This window comes from Mesoplodon mirus (genome assembly GCF_964341445.2).
Source record: "Mesoplodon mirus genome assembly, chromosome: 5".
Taxonomy (NCBI): domain Eukaryota; kingdom Metazoa; phylum Chordata; class Mammalia; order Artiodactyla; family Ziphiidae; genus Mesoplodon; species Mesoplodon mirus.
The window spans coordinates 15,630,794-15,645,220 of record NC_138980.1 but is presented as its reverse complement, the minus strand read 5'-3'; the positions used below and the strand labels follow the sequence as shown (position 1 = coordinate 15,645,220).

General features: G+C 49.7%; 1 protein-coding gene across 1 annotated transcript in view; it reads left to right on the top strand.

Annotated features, from left to right (window-relative positions):
* STK10 (serine/threonine kinase 10) overlaps window positions 1-14,427 on the top strand; it is a 126,521-nt gene that overhangs the window by 14,323 nt on the left and 97,771 nt on the right. The window contains exon 2 of the mRNA XM_082623856.1: window positions 11,720-11,884. Within this exon, the coding sequence (XP_082479982.1) occupies window positions 11,720-11,884 (165 nt within the window). The remainder of the gene's footprint in view (window positions 1-11,719; window positions 11,885-14,427) is intronic.

The window sequence follows — 14,427 nt, the reverse complement described above, 5'->3', positions numbered from 1 at the left end:
GTCTGTGATGAAAGCCCTAATAAGGTGTGAAGAAGTTCTAGCAGGGGAGGGGGGCTGGGGTGCTGGGAACATTTCACGGAGCAGGCTGTGGTTGAGTTAGACTTTGTGGGATGGTTAAACACAGGTATGGTGAAGGCACTCCAGGTGGAGGAAAGAGCATAAAGAAAAGCCTGGAAGCAGGAAGCAGTCAGGCACTGGCTGTACCAGGAGGTGAATGCAGGGGAGCAGTGGGATCCTGGAAAAGTGAAAGGGGCAGGTCACCGAGGCTTTGGGCCAGGGAACTTGGGCTTGATCGGGTCAGCAGCAGGGAGCCATTGAGGGTTTGCCCTAAGAGGGTCTCTGGTTAAAGGCAACAGAGGGAGACGTGGGAAAGGGGGATTGGCACGCACAGCAGTTGGGTGGGAGCCCCTGGAGATTTCCCTCTGGAGAGCTTCTGAGGGAAAGAGCACTGGGCAGAGAGCTGGACCCGAGTCGAACCCTGGCCGCCACTTCCCAGCTGTGTGACCTGGGACAAGTCACCTTCTCTACCTGGGCCTTCATTTTCTATAGGAGGAGGTGGCAGTGCTTTGCATCCCTCGTGGACCCGTGCTGGCTAAGGTGGGGCGCTCCTTCTCCTGCCTCAAGAGGCCATAGGAGGCCTCAGCAGGCCTTTTTCTTCTTGGCATGTGGTGCCTATGGCTCCACTCTGCCCGCCCACTCATGCCCACCAGCCCGGGGGCGGTGGCAGCATCTGAGCCCAAGGCCATATCTGCCACCCATCCTGCCCGCAGCCCTCAGACCACCCTGTCTGAGTTGACGTTGGGCCCTTCTCCTGCACGTAGCCGGTTCTGCTGTGACCCTGGTTTCCTCCGGGGCCTGATTTCCTCCTTCCTTAATAGAGTTGAAGCCTTTCCCGCGATGGGTAACCATTGTCACCATGCAAAGATTAAGTGTGTTCAGGCACGGATACCACAGCTGTATATTGTGGGGGCACAAACCAAGCCTCTTCTTGGTTCCAGTGGCCTGAACCTCATTTGACACATGGTTGGCCCAGCGTCCAGAGTCAATCAAGGGGATGGGGAAAACAGAAACTTTTCGCCTTGACTGCTCCATTCTTCAGCTCTGACCCACCTGCCTGGGCTGCTCCTCTGACAGGTCAGCTGAGAGCCTTTCCTCACGCCTGCTGCGCCCCCAGGTTGCTAGGCGACCTCACGAGCATATGATCACCACCCAGTGTTCTTCTACCCACTTTCTGCACTCAAGCCCTTTGTTTCTTCCTAGAGAAAGAAATGCATGTTTCTGAGACTGGATCTGGGAGTGTTTTAGATGCTCCCTCACCTCTGTGAGAATGCCTTTTCTGCCAGGTGCAGCCTTGAGTGCAAAGCTGCCCATTTACCAGAACTTTCTGCGGTGATGAGACTTCTGTATCTGCTCTATTCAGTATGGTAGCCACTAGCCACATGTGGTTATTAAGCACTTGAAGTGTGGTTAATGTAACCGGGGCACTACATTTTAAATTGCATTTAATTTCAGGTAATTGAAATAGCCACATGGGGCTAGTAGCTACCATATTGGACAGCACAGCTCAAGTGGGTTTCCGAGAGGAGAGGGTGCCCATTTCTGGAAACATTTAAGGCAAGATCTGGATGAACTGGTCAATTTCTGTGCCCCAACCCCAGTCTGTCCTCACCGGGCCCCCTGTGGGTAATTGCCAGATGTCACTGGGTGAAAATTACCTTTAGAAACCACTTGCATTCCTCATGCTGTGTCTCAGCACCTCCCTGTCCAGAGGCACACACAGTTTTCCCGGAGTTATAGCTTAGCTACCATTTTAGTATTCAGCTTTGTTTGCTTATTATGGCTTAATTATTTTTTCTCATTACTGTATTATTTTCCTAGTTATCATTTTAAAGGGTTGCTTAATATCCCACTAAGTTAAACATCATCCTATAGTTGAACATTTATGTTATTTCCACTTTTTTGCCATAATTGTGGGCTAATGTGAATGTGATCCTAGTACATGTCTTCTGTTGTCTTTTGTGGAATTATTTCCTGGCCTTACATTCTCAGGAATGAGGGCTAATAGGCTTAAAAGTTGTTTTCAAGGCTCTGGAAACCTACTGCCAGTTTTCATCTTTACAAGATTGAATCTGTTTATATTCTTGTCAGTCATCAGTTTATGCATTTTACCACCCGTTTGGTTACCAGCAGTAGAGGTGGTCATTTTTCCTTGCCTTTTTTTTTTTTTTTTTTGGCCATACCTTGTGGCATGTGGGATTTTAGTTCCCTGACCAGGGATCAAACCCGTGCCCCCGGCATTGGAAGCACAGAGTCTTAACCACTGGACTGCGGAAGTCCCTTGCTTTGTTAATTTAATACGTGTAAAGTGATCTCCGCTTTTTGGGAGGAAGAGTCTTTTGGCAGAAGAATCCCATGGTTTCTGTCTGCCTGTGGCCCGTTAGTAACCACGTTTCCCATCTGGGTCCCTGATCCTAGATTATCAGTCAGGTCCTCCGAGAGGCCTCAGTGAAGGTCACTTTGTAGGTCATGGTGCTCTTGGGAGTGAAGAGCGCCTCACCACGCAGGTGTTGCCTGGTGAAGTATTTCCCTAGAGGTCTGCTCTCTGCTGGAATAACCTCAGCGTTGGGGAGCTCATTTCCTTTTTTGGTGCAAATGACAGTCATCCAAAAGGGAGTTTGTTGGCTCCCTGAGGAAAGTCTAAGGGCAGATCCCACCTTCAAGATCAGCTGGCTCCGGGTGTGTGCAGACCCTCGGCACCTGCCCTCCTCCATTTGTGGCTGGTCTCGTCTTCCCTGGTCTTGGCCTCACCCTCAAGCAGGCTCTTCAAAGGGGTGGCAAGGTGGGCTACGAGACCCTCCAGCCTTCTGTTCTGCCAGTTTAGCAACCCCAGAGAAAGAAAAAACTTATTGCTGATAATTACAAAAAAACCAAACAAACCCAAAAGCAAACCAAAGGACCACTCAGGTACGACCCTGTTGGCCTGCCACTGGCTGTGACTGAGAGGGTCAGGACTGAGTGGCTGGGCTGGGCTGGGCTGTGTGCCAGGACCAGGTGGGCTCAGCAGCACCTCATGAATCCCTCGCACTGAGACTGAAAGAGAGACGGCTCCCAAAGGGAACTGGAGTTGTGAATCCTCAAGGGAAAATGGATGCTGGCCAGTTCCCCTGCTGCCCCGTTTTAGGATTCATTTCCAGGCAGCTCCACCGCCTCCCAGGCCTGAAGTGAGCCATGCCACAGCAACACGCCCTCCCAGGCCCTTCTGCTTTTGTTCTCTCATTTACTCTGTTTTGGTTCTGCAGATAAGGCAGCTGTCCCAGATCAGACTCCGGGCACTGCGTGACCTTCACAGACTCAGTTTCCCCATCTGCAGACTGGGAATTGGGAGTTGGGGTTTAGGAGGGGCGGCTAACGTTCCTTCTGGTCCCTGAGTTCTGTGATATCAGCCCTTTCCCTGGAGGAGGAGGGAGGGACAGAGTGATCAGCCTGCAGCCAGGAGGGAAGAGGAGGGCCTGGGGGCTGTGCCCAACTGGCCGTCTCTGTGTGGTTGACTTTCAGGAAGCTCCCAGTCCCTGACTGGGCTGGGTGGGGCAGGGCTTCTTCTGGGAGGGTTGTTCCCACCTCCTTCGGGCTGGGCCCCACACCACACAAGGAGGAAGATTGTTCCCACAGAGGTGCCTGGGCAGAAAGCACAGTGGCCACTGTGTGTGTGTTGTCAAGGGTGTGGGCTGAGGCGTTAGTCATTGCCGGCCAGCAGTGGAGGGCTGGGTGGGCGCTCCCCCTGTCTTTTGCTGGACCCCAGTGTTGCCTCAGCCGGTGGGAGAGACGGACGTCAGAGGCCACAGACGGCCACTTGTTCTTTATATGACTTCTTGCCTATCAACTCCCGTGGGTGCCCCGTCCATGTGGACACCCTTAGCTTTCCAGTAATCCATCCACTCCCCAAGATGCCCTCACATCAGACCCTGGAGAGAGCTTGGTTATCATTTCCCCTCTCTCCTACTGCACAGAGCGGGATGCAGAGGCCCAGAAAGGACCTTGGCAGAATTTACAGGCACCTCTGGCAAAGCGGTCACAGACTTTGAAGCCACACAGGCCCCAATTCAACTCCCAGCCCTGCTGTTTTACCTGCTGTGTGACCTTGAGCAAGTGACTTAACCACTCTGAGCATCAGTTTTCTTACATATATAAAATGAGGCTCTTAATAACAACACCACCCTATTGTAAAAATTAATTGAGGGGATCTAGCAGTGTCCTCTCGGGCCCTCTCTAAGCTCTGCTACTTCGGGGCTAGTTTCATTTTCAGGCTCCCCTTGGGAGCACGATGACCTAGAAGCTCCAGGACTGTGGTAGTCAGTGCTGGAGGCTAGCAGTAAAGGACGGCTTGGGGCAGCAACTGTTCTGAGGTTGCATTTCATTAGCTGACTTGATTACGTGTCCAATCACTGAACCAATCACTGTGGTTAGAGAGAATGCAGTGTTCTGACTGGCCGGCATAAGTCACCCACCTGCTTCTAGATATGGTGGTGGAATCAGCCCCGTTACAGCTTACGGACTGGGAATGAGAATGGGTTGGCTTCTCTGGAGACAAATCAGGGAATGGGTGAATTATGCTATGGGAGGGCAATGATTCCAACCTGCTGATTCTCCCTCTAGGCAGAAACTCTTCATTAGAAAAGTGCCTTGCACATAATATGGACTCAGTAAATAATGGTTGAATGAATGAATGAATAGAATTAAGCTGATTCCTGCCAGCCTAGTGTATGTAGTAAAGAGAACACTGGACTGGGAGTCAGGAGACCACCATAGCTCACAATCCGGGGTGGGTCTTGATAGCTCTCTGAGCCTCAGTCTGCTCATCTGGAAAATGGACATGATGGCTGGCGCCTGCCTTAATGACTCGTGGGCAGATTAAATCCTGGCAGTTTCAGTCCTCCGCAGCTGCCAAGCGCTCTGACGCTGAGAGGTTGCTATTGGCTTTAGCAAAGGGAGATGGAGCAGGGAACACTGGGCACTTGCCAAGAAGTGCGTGCTGGGAAGTGATTTGGAGCTCAGGCTCTTTGAGCCAGGCAGGCTTGAGTTTGTATTCAGCCTTCACCTTCCCACTTGCTGTGTGACCTGAGTCACTCACCGTGCCTCTCTGAATCTCAGTTTCCTCATCTGTAAATTGGGAATGCTGATATTTGTCTCTAAGGGCTGCCTTGAGGATGCAATGAGAAACTCCACTCAGGGCCTGTTGCAGCACACAGTGAGTGCTTAGACAGTGTTAGCTGTTTTTATCATCAGCCGTCATTACGTTCTCTGTGGCCTCAAGGTGATAGATTGCTGCCGTCACCTACAAATTGGCACTTGCCATCTACCTCTACAAGGATTAAATCATGAGCTGCTGCGGCTGCTGACTTTCAACACTCCCTGAAAGGAATTCAGGGTGGAGAGCAGAGATGAGGCGCTCTGTGCACTGGGAAAAACTGGCAGAACAGGTCTTCAGATAGTTAGATATTTTCAGGAGCCGATTTTATGAGCCCAATTCTTGTATCTCCTCATATCTAGAGAAGCACTAAGATCCTTCATGGTGACGTCTGCTCCTCTTGACTAGCAGGAACCTTCACAAGACTAGCAGAAACCTGCAAAAACTATGTGCTGGATTGCATGTATTCCCCCTTCACCCAAATCGCATGTATACTGACCTTCCTCCCTACCTCTTTGGAGCAGTTTCTCAGAGCTATCTGAAATGCTGTCTCCTGGGCTGTAGTCCTCGTCTTGCCCCAAATAAAACTTAGCCCAGGGCTTCCCTGGTGGCGCAGTGGTTGAGAGTCCGCCTGCCGATGCAGGGGACACGGGTTCGTGCCCCGGTCTGGGAAGATCCCACATGCTGTGGAGCGGCTGGGCCCGTGAGCCATGGCCGCTGAGCCTGTGCGTCCGGAGCCTGTGCTCTGCAACAGTGAGAGGCAAAAAAAAAAAAAAAAAAAAAAAAGAACTTAGCCCACAACTCTCATGTTGTGCTTTTTTTTTTTTTTTTTTTTTTTCAGTTGACACTGCCTTAACCAGGCTTTTAGAGAATTTAATTTGGCCAAGTCACTTTATGTACCACGATTGCTACCAACCCCTTTCTGGCAGGCCCTGGGTCTCTGTGAACTCTGAATGAGGTGCTGGGCAGGGGGTGAGCCTCTGTGTTGGTGCTGGCACCCCGCCAGAGGCTGGGCCCTGTGGTCAGTGCTGCCTTTCAGGATGGAGGGCAAACCAGGTTTTGTGCACTCCTGGAAAACGGTCCCCGCCTGGGCCTCGCCTACCTTCAGGAGAAAACAGTCCTTTTAAGGAAACCCAGGAAAAGGTGGCTGCAGCCTCCTTCACCAGCTCTCAGGAGTGGAAGGTGAACTCAGCTCTCCCTGTGCTGCTGTGGCTGGGGGCTGGGAGGGCATGTTCAGGGTGGGTGGGTGCCTTGGTCAGCTGGCCCTAGCTCTGGCCACCCACTAAGCCCGCTCCTGTCTTCTCTGTAAAGGAGCAGAGTGGGCCTTCACGTCTCTGTGGATTTGGAGAGGAGGAGGAGCGTGAGTACTGTACAGTGTGGAAGGGTGCTTTGATAGTCCTCTAGTGGGAGAGAAGAAAATCAGCTTTACAAGAAAGGAGAAGGCAGGCACATCGTCAGTTACGTGTGTGTGTGCGTGTGCGTGTGTGTGTGTGCGAGAGAGAGAGAGAGACAAGAAATGAAAAGGCAGGCACATCATCAGTTACATTGTGTGTGCGTGCGTGTGTGTGTGTGTGTGCGTGAGAGAGAGAGACAAGAAATGAAAAGGCAGGCACATCGTCAGTTACATGTGTGTGTGTGCGTGTGTGTGTGTGCGCGCGCGAGAGAGAGACAAGAAAGGAAAAGGCAGGCACATCATCAGTTACATTGTGTGTGCGCGTGTGCGTGTGTGTGTGCGCGCGCGTGTGTGTGTGCGAGAGAGACAAGAAATGAAAAGGCAGGCACATCGTCAGTTACGTGTGCGTGTGTGTGTGCGAGAGAGAGAGACAAGAAATGAAAAGGCAGGCACATCGTGAGTTACATGTGTGTGTGTGCGTGTGTGTGTGTGTGCGAGAGAGAGAGAGAGACAAGAAATGAAAAGGCAGGCACATCGTCAGTTACATGTGTGTGTGCGTGTGCGTGTGTGTGAGTGTGTGTGTGTGTGCGTGAGAGAGAGAGACAAGAAATGAAAAGGCAGGCATATCGTCAGTTACGTGTGCGTGTGCGTGTGTGTGAGTGTGTGTGTGTGCGTGAGAGAGAGAGACAAGAAATGAAAAGGCAGGCACATCGTCAGTTACATGTGCGTGTGCGTGTGTGTGTGTGTGTGCGAGAGAGAGTGAGAGAGACAAGAAATGAAAAGGCAGGCACGTCGTCAGTTACATGTGTGTGTGCGTGTGTGTGTGTGCGCGCGAGAGAGAGAGACAAGAAAGGAAAAGGCAGGCACATCGTCAGTTACATGTGCGTGTGCGTGTGTGTGTGTGTGTGCGAGAGAGAGTGAGAGAGACAAGAAATGAAAAGGCAGGCACATCGTCAGTTACATGTGCGTGTGCGTGTGTGTGTGTGTGTGCGAGAGAGAGTGAGAGAGACAAGAAATGAAAAGGCAGGCACGTCGTCAGTTACATGTGTGTGTGCGTGTGTGTGTGTGCGTGAGAGTGAGAGAGACAAGAAATGAAAAGGCAGGCACATCGTCAGTTACATGTGTGTGTGCGTGTGCGTGTGTGTGTGTGAGTGTGTGTGCGAGAGAGAGAGACAAGAAAGGAAAAGGCAGGCACATCGTCAGTTACATGTGTGTGTGCGAGAGAGAGAGAGACAAGAAAAGGCAGGCACATCGTCAGTTACATGTGTGTGTTTGCGTGCGTGTGTGTGTGCGTGAGAGAGAGAAGAAATGAAAAGGCAGGCACGTCGTCAGTTACATGTGTGTGTTTGCGTGTGTGTGTGCGTGAGAGAGAGACAAGAAGTGAAAAGGCAGGCACATCGTCAGTTACATGTGTGTGTGCGTGCGTGTGTGTGTGCGTGAGAGAGAGAGAGACAAGAAGTGAAAAGGCAGGCACATCGTCAGTTACATGTGTGTGTGCGTGCGTGTGTGTGTGTGTGTGAGAGAGAGAGAGACAAGAAATGAAAAGGCAGGCACATCGTCAGTTACATGTGTGTGTTTGCGTGCGCGTGTGTGTGTGTGTGTGAGAGAGAGAGACAAATGAAAAGGCAGGCACATCGTCAGTTACATGTGTGTGTGCGCGCGCGCGCGTGTGTGCGTGTGCGAGAGAGAGAGAGAGAGAGAGACAAGAAATGAAAAGGCAGGCACATCATCAGTTACATGTGTGTGTGTGTGTGTGCGTGAGAGAGAGAGAGAGAGAGAGCGCCCAAATGCTGAATCTGAGTTTCTAAGGCATTCTGAACAAGCTTTCTAAACTGAGTTCAGGGGGGAGGACCCCACCCAGGTAGAGCCGAGTGAGCAGTGTGGATTCTAGGACAGGGACTGACCTCGGGGGAATGGCCTCGCGTGAAATTCCCTTCCCCGAACGGAGCTCCTGGGCCAGATATGGAAGGTTCCGTACACTGTGGCCGCCAAGAGTGCAGACCCGGGAGCAGGGCTGCCAGCGTTCCACATCAGCTCTGTCCCCCAAGTCGCCGGGACCCTGCCTCAGTCTCCTCATCTGTACAGGAGATAATAATCGCACCTACATGGTAGGGTGGTTGAGGAGATAAATGAGTTAGCACAGGTTGAAGTGTGGACCAGGGTCCCTTGCAGAGTGGGTCCTTGACAAATGTGAAACCATGATTGTCACTGCTTGGGACCTGGGGACTTTGCAGCTCAGTCAGCAGAAACATTTACCTCAACTGGGAGTAAATTTACAAATGAGCGTATAAATTGCCTATTGACATCACTCCCTTCCGGAAGCTTCCCTAGCGGAGCTTGGCGCCCCCTTCCAGTTTCCACCCCCCACCCCCCATAAGCTCACTGTCTCGCCACAGGCAGTAGAGGGGTGGGTCTCTCCAGCTGGCCCTTGAGCTCCTTGAGGCCAGGAGGAGGGTCACTGTGTCTCTGCATTGCGAGTGCCCTATGCAGGGCTGGCCTGGGGGTGCTCTTGCGTGTTGGCATCTGGTCTCAGAGGCTTCTGAGTTCTGGAGATGACAGGGGGACCTTGTGTGATAGTGGAAAGTGCTCAGAATCCTGGAAGTTAGAGGACCCAGATTCACGTTTTGGGGCTGCCTCCCTAGTTCCAGTCCCGTCGTCCCCTCTCTAAGTCTGTAGAGTGGGGTGTCACATGAGCTGATGTGAATGCTGGTTGTCATCCCCAGGGGTACTTGGGCATGCAGGGGCGACTCAGCCATTGGCGTTTCCAGCGGATCAGGTGGCAGAGTTGTCCTGTTAGGCGAGTGGCGTGTGGTGCTGTCCACAGGAAGGCACCACGGTGGAGTCCAGGGTGGCTCATTTTTTCCGTGCTTTTCACACCAGACTGCTGTTCAAAGGCTGCAAATGAGCGGCTGGCTTTTAGGCCCGTGTTGTAGGAAAGCATGCTCTCTTTTAACACCGGGACATCTCCCACCACCCAGAGCAGCATGGTGGGTGGGTGCTCCCAGCAGCGGCCCCCGACGCTCACGGGACCACCTGGGAAACAGTGGGCCCTGCACGCTTTTCCTGGGCACCAGCTCATCGTGGGTGAAATTGCTTGCACTATTACACGGTTACTTCTTGCTCGCTCTCAGTTTTTAAAATTGTGGTGAAATATGCATAACATAAAATTGACTGTTTCAGCAAATTCTAACTGTACAATTCAGTGGCATTATGTATGTTCACAGTGTTTGTGCAGCCTTCCCCACTATCCATTTCCAGAACTTTCTCATCATCCCAAACAGAAACTCTGTACCCATTAAACACTAACTCCCCATTCCTGCTGGTAACCAGCCCCTGGTAGCCTCTATTCTACTTTCTGTCTCTATGAATTTGACTACTCTAGGGACCTCATTTAAGTGGAATAATGCAATATTTGACCTTTTGTGACTGGCTTATTTCACTTAGCATAATGTCCTCCAGATTCATCCATGTTGTAGCTTGTGTCAGAATTTCCTTCCTTTTTAAGACTGAATGATATTCCATTGGATGTATATATAGTCCTCCCTCAGTATCCCACGAGGATTGATTCCAGGACCCCCTGCAGATACCAAAATTCATGGATACACAAGTCCCTTATATAAAATGGCATAGTATTTGCATATAAGCTATGCACATCCTCCTGTATACTTTAAGTCATCTGTAGATTACTTATGATACCTAAGTCTATGTCAGTGCTATATAAATAGTTGCCAGGTACGTGGCCAATTCAAGCTTTGCTTTTTGGAACTTTCTGATTTTTTTTTTTCTGAATATTTTTGATCTGCAGTTGAATCTGAGGATGTGGAACCCAAGGATGCGGGAGGGCTGACTGTACCCCATTTTGTTTATTCATTCATCTGCTGCTGGACACTTGGGTTGTTTCCACCTTTTGGCTCTTGCGAATAACACTGCTATGAACATTAGTGTACAGATACTGCTCAAATCCCTGCTTTCAGTTCTTTTGCAAATATACCTGAGTGGAACTGCTGGGCCATACGGTAGTTCTATGTTTAACCTTTTGTGAAACTGCCAAATTCTTTTCCACAGTGGCTGCACCATTTTACATGCCCACTAGCAATGCACAAAGGTACCAATTTTTCCACATCCTCACCAACACTTATTTTCCGTTTTTAAAAATGTATAGCTATCCTCATGCATGTGAAATTCTCTCTTTTTCATTAAATAAGAAACTGTTGTTATGACCAGGTGAAATGCATCTAGGAACTACTTCCACTGTAACTGGTGGGCACTAAAAACCCTTTTCATTTTACTTTATTTATTTATTTTTGGCTGCCTTGGGTCTTCGTTGCTGCAGCCATGAAGAGAAACAAGGCTTTCTCTAGTTGCGGCGAGCGGGGGCTACTCTTCGTTGCGGAGCACGGGCTCTAGGCGCGCGGGCTTCAGTAGTCGTGGTGCTTGGACTTATTTGCTCCGCGGCATGTGGGATCTTCACTGGCCAGGGCTCAAACCCATCCCCCTACATTGGCCGGCAGATTCTTAACCACTGTGTCACCAGGGAAGTCCCTCATTTTACTTTTAATGTATGTGAAGTGATGAATGATGCAAATAAATGCACGAAACATTCTACTAAAGTTTTAAAACAGTTCAGAGAGAATGAAAGTGTCCTTTGAATCTGTCCCCATTTCAGGCTCCTCCCCAGCCTGCTGTCAGGCTATATCTCTCCAGAGTTTTCCATGCATTTATGTTCATGTGTGAGCATTTGTAAAAGAGTAGTTTTCCATTTTTTATATAAAAAGCGTCATACCACTTTTATTGTTCAGTGACTTGGATCTTTTACTGAACACTAAACAGTCTTTCCATGTTGTTGTTTCTAGATCTATGCTGCTCTTGTATTTTTATTTATCCTACAGTATGGGTGTACTGTACTTAAAATAATTTATTATTAACCACAGAACATTGTTTCTCATGCATGCCCTCCTGAGCTGACATAATGAGCGAGCACTGGCCATTGTTGAGAACAGCGTACCTCCTACTTCAGCCTCTTATCCGCATCTGCACATCTGGCCTCTGTTTCCCACTCACGTGGGCCTCTCTGAGCTGGCCTCCAGGGGTCAGCTTCCTGCCGACCATGGCTGCTGACCTTCCGTGTCTTCACTTTGCAGGCCAAGAACAAGGAGACAGGTGCCTTGGCTGCCGCCAAAGTAATTGAGACCAAGAGTGAGGAGGAGCTGGAGGACTACATCGTGGAGATTGAGATCCTAGCCACTTGTGACCACCCCTACATCGTGAAGCTCCTGGGAGCCTACTACTATGACTGGAAGCTGTGGGTAAGGTGCCACCGCCTGTCCCCCTTGGCTCCCATGGCCTGGTGCCACTGGACCCTGCTTGGTTCTAAGGGCCTCAGCACTTTCTCAGCTTCTGCTTTGAGGGCAAGGGCTAGGGCGAGGACAAGGTGAAGTTGGGGGGCTCTGGGTCCCCTGCCCCCTCTTTCTGCAGAGCCTCCCCACTTTGGGGGCCAGGGATAGTGGTTTGGAGTGGGAAGGAACTCTGAAACTCTGCTGCCTGGCCTCGAATCCCAGCTCTGCTTGGATAACCCTAGGCAAGTTCTTGACCTCTCCTTGCCTCAGTTTCCCCATCTGTAAAATGGGGATGATAACAGTACCTAGCTCATTGAGTTGTTCCTGGGATTCAATGAGCTAATTTATGATGGGTGCTTGGAAGAGTAGCTGGCACATGTCAGAGTTCGCTGCGTGTGAGCTGTTTTATTATTTGCGTGGTGGCATCGTTATTACTACTGCTGCGGCTGCTCCAAGGGGATGCCTTTCAATGGCAGCACTAAAGGGAGCCCTTTAATAGCCCCCACTCTCCATCAGCAGCCTCATATCTTGAGGTGCGCAGTGCAGATACAGCTTCAATCCCCACCTTCCCAACTCAGCATCACCCTTGCAGGAATTCCAGGGTGCCCTGGTTTTCAGAGAGCCTGCCCTGCAGAATGGCTCCCGCACTGATATTCTAGTACTAATGCCTCTCCGTTTATAAAACCCAAACTTCCTAGAAGGTACATGTTTCCAAACTCCCTTTTCAGCCAATGTTGAGCCCGTAAAACATCATATTTACGTTCCTAAAACTCAGCATAACATTTGTAAGGAAATGATATGCAGGAAGTCTCGTGAATTCTAGATGTCATTGGAAGACTGACTGAATCACATGTAGACGGTTTGCAAAGGGAGCGAGGGTCAGTGGGGGCTGGGCATCTCAGAATGTGCCAGATCCGAGAGAGCGGCCCAGGCTCGTGCTACCACAGTTACCGGTTGTTAATAATGATTTGGTGGTCAGGAGGGGATTTTTTTTTTTTTTTGGCATGGCATGCAGGATTTTACTTCCCTGACCAGGGATCAAACCTGGGCCCATGGCAGTGAAAGTGCCCAGTCTTAACCACTGGACCACCAGGGCATTCCCAAGAGGGTATGTTTTAAGCATTGGACCTCCTATCACGATAGTTTATCATGTACAGGGAGAGTGTTACTATGTGTTAGTTACATTTTAGGAAATTAATGGGGAGGCTTGAGTTGACACGTCATGCTTTATAATTTTTCCCATTTGAAATAATGCGAAATGGCCTCCAAGTTGATTCTTTTTGCACAGAATGCCTGATTTTGAGGAACAGAGCTACTGATGCTTAATGGAGAAATCTGTGTTTCATTTGAGAAAAGGATCCTGTTATTTAAGAAAACCAAAGGAGTGGTTTAGAAACCACTGTCAAAGTTCATCCCTCTCATTTCACAGAAATGAAGGAAGCCAGTGTCCGAGGGGGGTGAGAACTTGGCGCCCCAGCTTCGCCCAGAGCTCTATCCACTAAAACTAGTTGCCCCGCAATGGAGGCCAGCTTTCTTTTGCTTCTCTGAGCATCTCCTTGGGGAGTCTTCTAGATGTCACTGGGAGGAATAAAACCACGATCACCTGACTGTCAGCTGTGGATATCAAAGCCTTTCCTCATCCACTGTCTCTGGGCACCTTGGAAGGTGAGCCGGGCAGGGGACTGGTCACCCTTTTCCAAAGGGGAGGGGACAGACGCACAGAGAGGGCAGGCTCCTTGCTCGTGGTCACATAGCTGAGGCCCAGGAAGCTGAGCCTATGCATTTCTTCTGTCTTGATTCATGGAACTGCCTTTTAAAATTTTTTGCTTCTTTTAAGAAATTAAACAAATTTTAAAATATATGGCTATCAGAGGAAAATGAGAGTATACAGAAAAGCAAAAACAAAAACAAAGATGATTAATACCATCCAAATCTTTACACCAAAGATAACCACTGATAACATTTGGAATATATTTTTCTAGACTTTTTCTACATATACACACACTCATAGTTATTAAAAAAAGATGCACTTACACCAGACTAGTTACTTCACTTTTCACCCTTTGTATTTAAGATATATTAAGAACAACTTTTCACGTCTTAGGGAAACAGCTGCATCTTCATTTTTTCTTTTTCTGTAGAATTCCGTCTTCTGACTATTGAGCATTTAGGCCGTTGCTTTTTTTTTTTTTCTTTTTGCAGTACGCGGGCCTCTCACTGTTGTGGCCTCTCCTGTTGCGGAGCACAGGCTCCAGACGCGCAGGCCCAGCAGCCATGGCTCATGGGTCCAGCCGCTCCGCGGCATGTGGGATCCTCCCGGACCGGGGCACGAACCTGTGTCCCCTGCATCGGCAGGTGGACTCTCAACCACTGCGCCACCAGGGAAGCCCTAGGCTGTTGCTTTTTAAAAAAATTTTAATTGCTGTTATAAGCAACTCTGTGATGGACATCTTTGAATTTTTGTGTTCTTGCCTGAGAATCTCTTTAGGAGAATTTTTAAGATTTTAAGTGTC